Source organism: Opisthocomus hoazin, chromosome 21 (genome assembly GCF_030867145.1).
Source record: "Opisthocomus hoazin isolate bOpiHoa1 chromosome 21, bOpiHoa1.hap1, whole genome shotgun sequence".
Lineage (NCBI taxonomy): Eukaryota > Metazoa > Chordata > Aves > Opisthocomiformes > Opisthocomidae > Opisthocomus > Opisthocomus hoazin.
In genome coordinates, this window is record NC_134434.1 from 2,062,345 (window position 1) to 2,076,292 (window position 13,948).

General features: G+C 59.3%; 1 protein-coding gene across 18 annotated transcripts in view; it reads right to left on the minus strand.

The window, feature by feature from the left end:
- CACNA1G (calcium voltage-gated channel subunit alpha1 G) overlaps positions 1-13,444 on the minus strand; it is a 154,131-nt gene extending 140,687 nt beyond the window's left edge. For all 18 annotated transcript variants that reach the window (XM_075441252.1, XM_075441250.1, XM_075441251.1 and 15 more), the window contains exon 1: positions 12,832-13,444. In XM_075441252.1, the coding sequence (XP_075297367.1) occupies positions 12,832-13,073 (242 nt within the window). In that variant the 5' untranslated portion in view covers positions 13,074-13,444. The remainder of the gene's footprint in view (positions 1-12,831) is intronic.
- Positions 13,445-13,948: the final 504 nt, after the last annotated feature.

Consider the following 13,948-nt stretch of genomic DNA (forward strand, 5'->3'; position numbering starts at 1 on the left):
TTCCCATTTCCTTCATCCGCTGCCAGAAAAAGAAAATAAAATTCAACAATACGAGCTAGGCAAAATATTTCCCGGAACCGCCACTATTTCTCCCATAAACTTCACCTCGCAGCCAGTGCGGCCAGCAGCAGGGGGAGGAAAAATAAAAAGAAAATCCCAACTTCTAGCACCACGAGATGTTTTTGTGACCGTCTCGAAATTGCTCTTTTCTGCTGCGTCCTCCACATTCACTCCTGACCCGACTTCCACCACGACCGCAAATCAAACACCGTGGGATAAACTCACTGCTCTGGCATTTTTGCTGCTTGGCAGAGCCCCGGCTCTGGCCGTGGCCCCCGGCTAAGACAAACACTGCCGGGAGCACTCTCCGGTGGCTGCCGTTCCCCGGCCAGCCCGGGCGGTACGCTGCGGCACGCCGAGGTGGCCAGAAAAGCCCATTTTACCACCATTTAAGACTTGTGGTGAGTTTGGGAGGGGATGGCATCCACCCGTGGCTCGGGGATGGGGCAGTGCCTTCACCGGGCACTGGGATGCTGGGGATAACCAAAGCTGGGGAAGAGCCTCCGGTGCCAAGGGGTGTTGTGTTTCGTGCCTGAGGATACGAAGTTTGAGGAATATCAAAACAAGGAACTTCAAAAAGGAGCGGCGTTGGCCCAGGGAATGTTGTTGTATGAGCTCAGCCTCTTCCGAGCGATGGAAAAAATCACGCGCCGACCCCGGAGGGATGGCGGGAGGACTCGGTGTGCAGGGGCTGAGCTGAGACACGTGCCACCAGCACCCACCCAAGCAGCCTGGGGGGGAGCTGGGGGGGTTGCAGGCACCCATGGCAGCACCCTGCAAGAAGGGGTGCTCTCCCGCACACCCCAGCACCCCGAGCTGCTCCACAGCCCTGAAGCCAGAGAAGGACCCAGACTGGGGGCTCAGGCAGGTGCCCCCGTCAGCCCCCGTAGAGGTGAGCTTGCCGCCAGCTCGCAGCCCAGGCAGGCTGAGGTGTCTCTCCAAAACCTTCCACCACCACCGAGTCCCCATCCGCTCAGCTTCTCAGCCAGCCCCTCGCCTTTACCTGCTGCTGCACACCCAGATGCCACCGGGATGAAGGTTTATTTGCTTTCCACTAACCCCATCCCTCCCGGCAGTGGGGGATGCATCCACACCACCATCAGCTCCTCCAGAAACCAAGAGCTGGAGTCAGGACCCAGCTGGCAAGAGGGCACTGGAAGGAGATGGTGCAGATGGGGAGTGACAGGCTAAAAGAGCCACTCCAGCACTGGCTCACCTTTGGAAACAAGATGACTTCAGCTTGAAGGTCACTGGGAGAGGAGTTTCGCGACTCCCTGTCCACACATTTGCTCTTCTTCAACTGCAAAAGCAGGTCTCCCACCATGCTGCCATGCCCTGGGCTCTGCCCAGCCCACGGCGTGTGTGCAACCTGGCAACTGCCCTGGACCCCTGGCCACTCTCAGGCTCAGGGCAAGGGCTCTGCCCCAGGGACCCCCGCTCCTCCTGCTCTGCTCTAAAGTGGCCAGGCACCCATGAGCGCAGCCAGGCACCTGCATGGCCTTGAGCTATAGGGCTGAGGCAGAAGGTGCCATCTCTGGTCCCCAGATAAAGCCTATGGACCACTCCGAACGGGAGTCGCCAAATGCAGGGAAAGGCTCCCAAACGCCCCTCGTCACCCGGCCCCCAGCGCTCCCCATCCCCCCCGAGCAGCTCCCTCGCCTGCTTTCTCTCTTGCTGTGCCTGTGCGTGGGTGTATTTGGAAACGAGATCTTTCCAGCTGAACTGCAAAATGAAATGCAGAGATCACAACTCCTCGAATAGCTTCACCGCGCGCGCACACACACACACACCACCCTCCATCCTGCCCCCGATGCGAAACCCGGGTGATAGTAAAAAAAAAAAAAAAGAAAAGGTGGAAAAATCAAGGTATTCGGAAAAATCAAGGTATTCGGCAGATGAAAGGATGGGACTTGAGGGAGGAGGAGGTGGTGGCAGCACAGCAAAGCGCTTTCTGCGCATCCTTTTGTCCCCCAATTCACCACCCGGATTCGCAGCTTGACAACCCCTCGCCCAACCCTCTGTGCTCCTGGAGCTGAGACAGCCCAGTTTCATGGGGCTACAAGAAAAGAGAAAACAAAACCCAGCAAAAAGCCAAGCCCAAAACCCAGCTGTGAGATTTGAACATCCGCTGCTGGAGGAGCCAGAGCCCATTACTGAGACGAAGGAAGAAGCATCTCCACCCTCACTGCGGGTACCTCGCGCTGGCCGTGGGCTCCTCAGCTGTTTTCCAGCCTGGTAAAAGACAGGATTCCCCTGTGCTGCTGCCATGAGCAGTTTCTGAAGAAAAAGGGGCTTTGATTTGCCCATGGTGGGGGAAATTGCTCCCAAAGGAGCAGCACGTTGGTGGCTGGGGCTGGAGAGGAAAGGCAGAGCCAGGGGAAGAGGCTGCAGGAGGGGAGAAGGACGTGCTCCATCCCAAGGGATGGGCTGGCAGGGTAAATACAAGCACCCTAACAAATACCCCCACCCTAGCAACGCCTAACCCAGGCAAGGGGATGCTCCAGGGCCTGGAGCAATGGCCGAGGGGCAGGGGAGGAGCAGGGGTTGGGGCTCAGAGCACCGCTTGCCCTACTCGGGGACTTCTCCGCTAACACGAGCTGTCCCGGAGAACGGGGTCAACACGCGCTGCCATAAGGAGTCACGCAGGCGGCGAGTTATCCCCTACGCAAAACAGAGCCCAGGAGCTGCGAAAGCAACGGCCGCCTTAGCTAGAAGAAGGTCATACCACCACGGCTCAGCCACCCAGCGATATTCCATGGTCCTCATGAGGGGACCATGACAGGCCAGCTTGGCCCAAGCCCTCCCCACACCATGAGCTTCCCAAGCTGCTGACCCCACATGCACCCACACACACATACCCATGCCCAGGACACCGAGAAGGCCACCCGCCCTGCACGGGGCGTGCCGAGCCACGAAATGCCCCGTGCCAGCCCCACGGCCAGCATCGCTGCGGTGCCCAGGGTCGACGTCACCTCCGCTGCATCACCCAGAGCAGAGCATCCGCAGGCATCAAGAGCTGAAAGGGAAGACCTCGCTCTTCTGCCCAGGCTCGTGGATACCCGAACCCCTTGGCCAGTGCTGTTGAGGGGCGTGCTAAGACCCCCCAGGTTATCGCACCAAGCCATTCTCAACCCCCAAACAACTGCCCGAGGGGGACAAAATCCCAGGCAGAGGGAAAAAGGGAGCGGATCAGAGTACGGGGCTCCAGCTGTGATCCATCCCAACCCCGGAGCCGAGGACCTTCACCCGTGCCTCTCCCCCGAGCCAAATCGGGCTACGCGCCCTCCAGCACTGAACCGGCCAGAGGATTACAAACAATAAAGCGATTTATGAGAGGCAGAGGCCTTCAAGATTTATGCCGTACGCTCACAGTAAAGTGCAAACACATTCCCCTCTGCACGTGGCTGGGTCCTTTGTCAGAGGAATGTGGATTTTTGACCCCAGAAGTCAGGATGAGTCTCCAAAGGAGCATCAGAGAGAGACCTGCGCTGCGACCCCGAGCAGATTATGGTCTCAGGGGTATATCCCGAGACATATTTATGGTCCTCCAAAGCAAGATAAGTCAATAACCACATACAGTAGCAGTTACAAGTCAGATATTAATTTAATTCCTCTCCTCCCTGTCTGCCCAAATAAGCATTAATTCAATGGAACACTAGGGCCCCTTTATTTATCTTTCTTACTGGGCTTTCTGCTTTTTTCCCCGTTAAGGCAGGATTGCTATAGTCAGGCTATCTAGACACAACGGTTCCCAAATTAAAGATACTCTGCATCCGACACGGGCACAGGGACCGCCAGCCTGGACCCGGGTTTCACGCTATTAGCAGCTAACGCCGACACGGAGGAGGCTGGTTAAGGCACAGCCCACCATATGCACTTGAAAGCCTTAATTCAACCCGCAGCAAAAGGAACATTTTATTCTTATGGACCCCGGGGCTGAGCAGGAGCCAAGATGTTTGCTCCCCTCCACAGGATCCAGCCCCGGGGGCTATGCCCCCCCCCCCAGGCAGCGCTCCCACCACCCCCCAGAGCCGGGCTCCTCCCAAGTCTAGTCTCTCAACCTAGAGCTAAAAATGAACCTTATTCATGATTAACATCTATATTTGCATAGCGTGGCTGGCAGCTTAACACCAAATAAATGTTTTGGCAGAGGGAGTCACAGGCATGGGGGCGAGCCCTGCCCTCCAGAAGGGAGCTTCAGCCTCGCCATGGGTTAATGTGCACTTTCTAATTGAATTAACAAATCATTAACAAGTCCCCTTCGCCATCTGGGCAGGGGAGGGCTCTGCCTTGGGTTGCTCTGGCCACCAGCATCTCGGGAGTGAGCAGCAGCAGTCAATAACGCCGTAGGAGTGAGTGCTGAACCTGACCTGATTAAGTTACGAATGACAGGAAATCCTGAAGGCATCACCCCCCCAGGCTGCCAAGGTGCCCGAATCCCCGCGGATCCCCTCGCCCAGCTCTGCCGCCGCCGGCTGCGGGTTTGCCTTCAGCCCCGGGGTTAGGGAACAGCTCGAGGCTGGTTCGGTGGATTCACCAGGGGAAATCTCTTGGAAGAGACCCAAATTAGAGATAAATATAAGGATGCTTTGCATCAGGAACCCTGTAAGTGTGGGGCTAGTGTCTGGATTACAGTAAATAAATCTCCTTTTCTTTATGAGCTTGTCTGTGCCAAGCTCCCATCTCTCGCCCATCACCTGCTTTAGCATTTTGTTCCCATTTTCCAACCCCTCCTGCCCTCACCCCGGGGTGTCACATCCCGGCAGAGGGAGAGGGAAAGCAGGGAGGACACGAGCTACATAAAACCCCCCACCAAACCACAGCCAGTCCCTTCCGCCTAGGAAGCACGTTAAAAATCCCAACCAAAACCACGTTTCAGGCACCGCAGCCAAACCAATAGACAATTTCCATCCACTTGTGACTAACCGGTGAACTTCTGAGGGCTGAGTCACGGGCACGTCTCGGTCCCACGCACGCGTGTGCAGCCCCGGCTTGGGGCTCACCCTGGGACCAGCCCGGCCGTGCTGCACCTCGGGCACGCGCTGCTGCTCCTGGCACCCCGACAGCCCGTTTCCCGTCAGGCAGTAACCAGCGCCATGGCAGCCATCACGGAGATCCAGCCTGAAAGTTGCTCTCAGCAAATATTCAGGCTGAAATATGTGCTTTCTCCATCTGCTCAAAGCCTCTTTGCTGGGGCTTTGGTAGGAAGCAGATGTGAGAGCATCCCAAAGCACGATCGGTCGTTACTCACTCCGTTATATAAAACCATGAGAATTTCCTTCTTTTATTTTTTTTCTTCCGTTTCTCAGCACCAGGCGAGATTCCTGGGTGAGAGGCCAAGGCTGGCGAAAGGCAAAGCCAAACAAACCCAGGTTGGGGGAAACCTCCGTGTGCATCACCAACCAAAGGGAGTATTTCACATTTAGGTCGCTCAGCGGAGAGCCAAGGCGCCGGGGAAGGGAAAGCCACGATCTGGCCTCGTAATAAACCCAGAAACACTTAGGCCTCCTAATTAACTAGGCAATTCAACCCCCTCCAAACCACAGCGAAGCTTCAAAGCCCTCCCAACCTGACTCCGGATGCTCCTTCCCTGGTTCCCCATGGACATCTCTGCTCCCCCGGACCCTCCTCCCCATCCCCAGCAGCCAGCAAAGCTACCAGGGGCAAAGGCTCCCCGGGGCTCCTCTTCCAAGGGAAAATGATTTCATGATCCAAATGAAAAAGCCATCAGGGAGGTTCGTTTTTGCCAAAGGTTTTGCTCCGTTCCAGCAAAACAGTAGGAAAAGCAAAGGAGAGCTGAGCGAGACCTGGGCAGGGAACCTGGGGCAATCAAAAACCTCGTCTTCTCTGCATGGAAAAAAAAGTGAAATGGAGTTTAAAGTAAAAATAGGAAAGAAGCATTTTTCAGCACGCCGCCAAAACTTCTGCAGGGGGTGCGGGGGGAGAAGAAAGCAGGGAATTTTCTATGCATCATAAAATCCCGGGCATTTCCAGCCCGGCTCCAACACCCAGCGCTACTGAACAGGGGAGCGAGCACAAAAACCGATCAAGCCAAGAGCAGCGAGTCTGCCCGGATCAGCCGGGGGACACATCGGCCCCATGGACAAGCGGCAGCTGGGGTGCTCCAGCCCCATCCCATATGGCCTCCTGCCTGTCCGAGCCCCCCAGTCCCAGCCACCCTGCCTCGGCTCCCGGCCCCAGACGCAAAGCAGGGCTCCGGAGATGGCCCCCACCGCCCCGCCTGGGAGCCCTTGTTCCGGATTTCCTACAAGGAGCCAAAGCAGAGCTGTCCCTGAGGAAGAGCAGGGACCCCGGGCAGGATGGGGCCACCCCTCCCGGCTGGGGCTCCCCGCGCCGGGATGACATAACCACGAACTGCATGAGGCCGAGCCTTTTGTCTGCGCGCCGGGAGAGAGGGAGGGAAAGCAAGAAAGGAAGAAAGAAAGAGAACTTCTGGAAGTCATTACGCTTCCCCTGCTCCAGTCTCCTTTTTGGCAGACAGCATCCCTCTCCCCTTCCCTCCCCTCCCCCCAGCCAGCTTCAAAATGCCAGCCTATGATTTTTAAATGAGAAAAAGCTGCGCTGTACTCCAGCACTTGGATAAACTCCTACACAAACTTCCAGATGTGACACAAGCGCCTGGAAGAGGGAATTCGCACAAGAATCTCCTTAACGCACACAAGCAGGGAGCAAAGGAAGCGCCCGGCTGCCGGCACGGCCGGGCGATGGACGGGTCCAGAGATGCCCGGGGGGATGCGGCGTTGTTACCGAGATCAGGACCGAGCGGCTCCCGGCTCTGCTGCGGACGCTGCAGCCAGAGGGGTGCTGGCCGCTGCGCCCAGCTCCAGGAGGCGAATACCGCCCGCTGCTCCTGCCCAGCGTGCTCCCGAAGGGGTCGTGAGCAGCAGGGAAGAGGGTTTGCAGTCATTTGTCCCCCAGGATGGCAGAAATAACCCCCCCCACCTTCACACCGCCGTTGGTGAAAGGCGATGGGTTCCGCTTCCCTGTGGGACCCTCGCACGGGAGCTGCCGTGAGCCCAGGGATGCAGCAGCGCTGAGCAGCAGGGTGCTCAGTCCCGGCCGAGGGGCTGCGGGACCCCCCCCCCCAGCCTGGCATCAGCTGGGCAAGTGGTGTTTCTCGTTTTCCCCCCCAGGAGCTGAGGAAGGGGCACGGGGCTGGCGGAGGCTCGGCCATAGCGGCAGCGTTTCCCTCTGCCCGGGGAGGAGTGCGAGGCACCCAACGGTGAACCGGGTCACAGCGGAGAAACAAGTTCAGGTGCCCTGGAATGGATCAGATGCAGGTGAAGCAAATGGATTCTGACTCCTTTGCAGGGTTTCTAAATCAAAACAAGATCCCTTTCGGGTCCAGCCTCTCAAAAAGAAGCATTTTTCTTTGTTAAACCCAGAAGTGATGTTGGAACAGATGCACTGAACTTTAAAGGACACTGCATGCGCTCTCCTCTCCAAACGCACCCTTTCAATTAAAAAAAAAAAATCATATTCTTAACTCTGTGCTATAGGCTGAGCCCTCCAAACACCAGCAGCACACACAGTGCCCAGCTCTCCCACAAGCTGGCACAGCTGAGGAGGGGGTGAGGACCCCAAGCAACCACCGCCATGACGAGGGTCCCAGCCGCCCACTGCGGGCATCCCCATGGGAGAACTTCCAGAGGTACCACGGCGGTTGGGAAGCCCAAACCACAGCACAGAGAGTTCAGTTCTCATCCCCACCACGCAGGAGGCTCCTCGCTCCGGTGTGGTCAGACGCACGGACGTGTCCCTCTAGAAGATGCGGAGCAGTGCCAGCATGCAGACCCACGGGGCTCGGGGTGAACTCTGTGGATGAGGGCCCACAGACCCCCTCGGCAGGACCGCTGCTGCCTTCCACGATGCGCCGAGCTCCGGCACGGCGGCTCCAGCCATCCCATGAGCCAGCCAGCGCAGACCTCAGCTATGCCTTGGCGTGAGGCCCCGAGGGCTCCGGGCCCGCTCCTGGAGGCCGCCGGCCATCTGCAGCTCTGCCGACTTCCAGCGAGAGCTGGGGGCACTCGGCAGCTCCCCAGGATGGAGCCTTTGATCATCCACCTCTCGCTAATGGGAAGCAAGCGGAGCCGTGCGAGACGGCTGCTGGAAGAGCCCTCTGGGTTTTATTGAAGACCAAAGGCAGGTCTGGTTGCCATGACCGGATCGCGACGCGTTTCTTTCCTAAACCCATTTTCAAAACCCAAATCCCTGGGACCGTGCACCAGAGCGGCCAGGCGAGACAGCAGCACTCCTCCCAGTGCCAGCCAAACCTCCCCCTCCCCAGCAAGGGCATTCACAGAGCTGCCCTTCGCCCTCTGAACCAGGAGGAAAAGATGGGATTTCAACCAGTTATTCACAGAGCTGCCCTTCACCCTCTGAACCAGGAGGAAAAGATGGGATTTCAACCAGGCATTCACAGAGCTGCCCTTCACCCTCTGAACCAGGAGGAAAAGATGGGATTTCAACCAATTTGGGGGCATCTCCCCAGCAAGGGCATTCACAGAGCTGCCCTTCACCCTCTGAACCAGGAGGAAAAGATGGGATTTCAACCAATTTGGGGGCATCTCCCCAGCAAGGGCATTCACAGAGCTGCCCTTCACCCTCTGAACCAGGGGGAAAAGATGGGATTTCAACCAGGCATTCACAGAGCTGCCCTTCACCCTCTGAACCAGGAGGAAAAGATGGGATTTCAACCAGGCATTCACAGAGCTGCCCTTCGCCCTCTGAACCAGGAGGAAAAGATGGGATTTCAACCAATTTGGGGGCATCTCCCCAGCAAGGGCATTCACAGAGCTGCCCTTCACCCTCTGAACCAGGAGGAAAAGATGGGATTTCAACCAGGTATTCACAGAGCTGCCCTTCACCCTCTGAACCAGGAGGAAAAGATGGGATTTCAACCAATTTGGGGGCATCTCCCCAGCAAGGGCATTCGCAGAGCTGCCCTTCACCCTCTGAACCAGGAGGAAAAGATGGGATTTCAACCAGGCATTCACAGAGCTGCCCTTCACCCTCTGAACCAGGAGGAAAAGATGGGATTTCAACCAATTTGGGGGCATCTCCCCAGCAAGGCCATTCACAGAGCTGCCCTTCACCCTCTGAACCAGGAGGAAAAGATGGGATTTCAACCAATTTGGGGGCACCTCCCCAGAACGGTGCCTTTCGGCAGCTTTTTGCAGCCCCCCGGGCTGCCGCCGTGCTGCTCTCCAGGCAGCATCGCTCTGCAGGCAGACACTGCGCGGGGGAAGAGGCAGATTTCAGTACTACAATAGAGATCACAGGCCCCTTTCAGCTACACTGTTATTTTCCTATTCAGAGCTCTTAACACCAAGCAGTAGCATCCTCCCTACTTTCTCCATCCCCGCTCTTCAATCACTCCCCAACTCTCAAGAAATAGCCTCGTTTCTTGTCTCTGATCAGAGGAGCAGCCTGGCACAGACCCTGCTACAGCCTTTCATCCTCCCAGCCTTCATGGTGCTTTTATTTTATAAGTGAAAGTCAAGAAACCAGCTTGCCTCCTCTTTCTTTCCCCCCAGAGATGCCAGCTTCTCCTCTCGCCGCCTGCCAGCTCGCACGCCGGGATGCCCTGCCTGTCACCGCAGCCTTTCCCAGCCCCAACCCACGGGTGACCATTAAACACGTCCCACCCATATCCCTGCTCCTTCCCTTCTGACCCACGCGGTCCTCGCCCGGGGCAGAGCCTTTCATCCCAGAGCCACTGGGAACACGCGAGCAGGAAAGCAGGCTCATCACCCCCCTCCAAAGTCCTCGCACCACCGAGAGAGGTTTTTGCTCAAAGACCAGGATGGAGTGGGGGGGGAAGACAGCTTGGCAGGGCTGATACAGTTTCAGGGTTAAAAAACCAAAGATTTCAGGCTCTGGAGCATTTCTGGATCAGGACAAACTTGATGACCTGTTTCTAGCCCTAAGGGAGAGGAGGAGCAGGAGAGCAGCACAGGTCTGTCCCCCTGTCTCAGCTCCAAACAGCAAGGGAGAAACCTCCCCGGCCCGGGCAGAGGATGCTGCGAATGGAAACACGGTAGAAAAGCCCAACGAACCACCTCAACAGGACTTTGCATCCTCGCTGGCCACTCAGCACATCAACCACCACCCTCCCCCTAAGCCCCGTGTCCCGGCCTCGGCTACCGCGGTCACACCAGCTGCCTGGACAGGGATGGAGAGCAGCGTCCCAGGAGCTCCAGCTGCACCCCGGGGGCACGAGCTGCCCCTCCCGGGGCAGGCAAGAGACCTGCGGGTGCCGCAGCAGCTCCAGCACCTCTTCCCGATGCCCCATCGACAGCAAAGTTTATCAGCCAGATCAGGGCACCGCAAAAACACCTTGCCAAGCTGGCAAGCCACGCGTCTCCACAGGCACGGGTCAAACGAGAGCCCTCGCACCCAGTTTCTGCCCAGGCAGCCAGCCTCACCCACGGAAAGGTAAAAACCACCCGAGAGAGCGGCAGGAGCCAGCGAAAGCCCCAAACGCCCCAGGGCTGGGGCAGGATTCACCAGCCACGCGAGCCCCAGCGCTGTCACTCCTCTCCGGGGCAGCCGGCAGCAACAAAGGCTTTCCAGCGACGTGATTATATGGTTTTAGCACCGGGGCACGATTCCTAGAAGATTACAGCCTGAGAAGGGCCACTTCACTGGCCCACCACGCTACAGGAAAAAAAAAAAGTAATAAATATATAAACACCAACGGGTTCACCTCCAGCAGTCAGGCCGAAGGGACGAGCAAGGTGCTGCTCTGCTGAACGGCCCAGCGAGTGATGGGACGCAGCACGGGTGCCAAGCTGGCTGCTGCCTTCCTCGCATCTGTAGGCTGAACCACTTCTTTTGTGTTGTTTTTAAATAAACTCCCCCAATTCTGGGTCAGTGACTCTGAAAACAAACAGCCGCACGCAGACACACGACTCGGAGACCCGCAGCATCGTCCCCCGTGGCCCCGGCAAGCGCTTTTCTCTGTCGGTAATTAGTGAAAATCAGCGGCAAGGAAAATCCCAGCTCACGGGGCTGCACCTAATGCTCGTCCCTTGCTCACAGCGGTGCTGGCAGGTGCCCACAACACCACGAATTTTCCAAGGACAAAAGTTGATCTGCTTGTATTTGCAGCCACAGAGGAGAAGACGCATTTCAAGCTGTTATTGGGGTGGGGGATTTTACTGAGAACAATTAAAACCACACAGGTGTTAACACCTGCTTCAAAACAACAGCATGGGGGGAGACTTGAAAAGAGATTTAAATCAGCAATCATAAATAATATTAGTCATAGCAGGCAATAAGAACACGCTGACTTGCAGCCTGTAGTTAATCTTTCTTCCCAAAAGAGAAGGCTTCACAAAGTTGCAAGATTTCCTAAGATGCTTAAATAAACGCAGCTTTGAACTGCTTAGCGGGTGTGAAAGGGATGGGGGGGGAACTGCTGGGAGTATTCATGACTGGGAAGAGAAATCTTGTTTTTTTTCCCCTCCTGGGGGACATTTTAGGAAAGAAGGCAGCCTGTGTATCAGATAAATTATTGCTGAAGCCCAAGTAAAACAATATTCACAGCTCCGGCAGACCCTCGGCGCTCTTCCCGGGCACACCGACCTCAGCCGAGACGCAATTCCTCACAGCTCCCGCGCACCAAGAGCGGAGCAGGACTTGCACAGGACAGTCTGGCCCTCTGCACCGTGTAACATGTCCTCCCCGCTACCGCACAGCCTCTCCCGCTCCAGATGCGGGTTTGCCGCCCGTGCGGACTCGCCTGCTTCGCTCGGAGCGAGCGGCGCGGGGCCGGTAACTTCTCCTTCAGCCGGGCAGCGGCTGCCTCTCCCGCCCCAGTCCCCGCTGGAAGCCACATCGCTTCGCTTTACTTCATTCTGGGATTTTTGTTTCCAGTTCTGTTTATTACTCGCGGAGTTCGGGGATGGTAAAACACTTGCGATGCTACAAACCGTGTGCTGGTTGGAACTCAACTCCAAGGGAGGCTTGAAAAGCACCAAGACCATGGCAAGAAGCAATTTTCCTATTGTCTTTTCTGCTTCTCTCCCCTCCCCTTCTTTTGAAAGCTTAAACTTGACTAAAGCGGCTCGGACACCGAGCCTGCGCCGGAGCAGACGGGGACTTTGGAAGGAGAGCGGACGCCTTTGCGGGGTCGCAGCTCACCCCAGGACCCGGCGAGCAGCAGCCCTCGGCCGACGCACGCCCCAGGGACCGCGATCCTCGCCTTGCCCGGACCCTCCAAGCAAGGAGCATCCCTCGGGGGACTGTGGAGAGCGGGCCCTTCGGCCGGCCTCGCACCCCGTGAATGATTTAGGGACCCCAGAGCCGGGCAGTACACCAACCCCCCCCCCCCCCCCCCAGCACCACCACCTCCCCCAGATTGCACCCTCCTTAAAACCCTCACAGCAGGGACCGGGGAGCCTAAAATGGGTCAGGGAGGAAGAACAGCTCTGCGGGGGGGGAAACAGGCATCGGGGGCTCTCGGTGGGCCGGGGGGAGCGGGGACACCGGAGGCCGGCTGATCCCCGGGGGAGGAAGGGTCGCTCCGCATCGCCCACCCCCCCAGCCCAGCCCCCTACACAGCCCGTTCAACTTCCCGGCCAGGCACCGGGGACAGAGGGTGACGGGTGCCCCAGACCCCGGCTCCTTCCCCATCACCCGGCAGGTTCCAGCCGGGAGGTGCCCCCCGCCCTACCTGCCGCTCCGGGGGTTGGGGAGGGGGACCCCGCGGGGCTTACCTCGCCGCCGAGCACCTGCAAAGGATACGGGTTACAGACCAGCCGGAGGCACCAGCTCCGCGGCCGGCTCTCCTGGCTCAGGTAGAAGAAGACGACGGGGGCCAGCGCCGGGTAGGGGAGCGCCTCGGCCTCCGAGTCCCCGCTGCCCACCTCCCTGTCCCCCGGCCCCGGGCGGCCCCCGGCCCCGGACAGGTCATTAAGGCGGATGAAAGTCTTGGCTCTGCCCGGCTCCGGCTCCTCCTCGGCCGCTCGCGGTCCATCCTCTTCCATCCTCCGGCCGGCGGCCCCGGGGGGAACCGGGGGGACGCGGGGAGAGCCGGGGGTGGGGGGGCGCCTAGAGGGGCGCGGCCATGGCGGGGCCGGGGGACTGGGCGGGGGGGGATGCGGCGGGGCGGCTTCAGCGCCTGGGTGGCATGGCCGGGCGAGCCCCCCCCCGCCGGGGCCAGGCTGGCCCCCCTCGCCCTGCCCTGCCGTCTGCGGGCTCCGTAGCTCCTCCTCGCCGTGCCTCCGGGGGCCCCGAGCCGGGCGAGGAGGCGGCGGGGCGGCTGCCGGTGCTGGCCCCCACCCGGGGGGCGGGCCGCCTTAGCGGCTCTGCCTACCCCCTCCGCGCCCCAACATCTGCCCGGGGCGGGGGGGTGGGCGGGGGGTGCTGCCCGGTGCCCCGGGGCCGGGCGGCGGAGGATGCTCCCGCGGGCGGCCGCGCCGAGCCGAGCGCTCCGCACAGCTGGATCCCTCACTCCAACTTCAAGTCCCGGCTCCTCCTTCCCCCCGCAGCCAATGGGAGCTCGCCCGCGGCCCCTCCGCGCCTCCCCATTGGCTGCCGCGCGTGTCCGTCCCGGGCAGCACAGCTGGACGGGCAGGCACGGTCCCCCGGCGCGGCGGCGGGGCTGGACGGGGCGCGCCCGGACCCGGTTACCGAGGGGGGGTCCCGGGGGTAGGGGGGAGCCCTGCGCTGCGGTAGACGGAGGCAGACCCCGGTGGGACCCACTGCGGCACCGGGAGAGGGGGAAGCCGGTGAAGGGTAAAGGAGGGGGGGGGAAAGATGGGTCGGGGTAGGAGGTGATGAAGCAGGGGTAGGAGACCACCCCGGACCGGACCCTCCTGCGGGAAGGTGGGAGCCCCGGAGAAGGGAGCCCCGCCGGGGC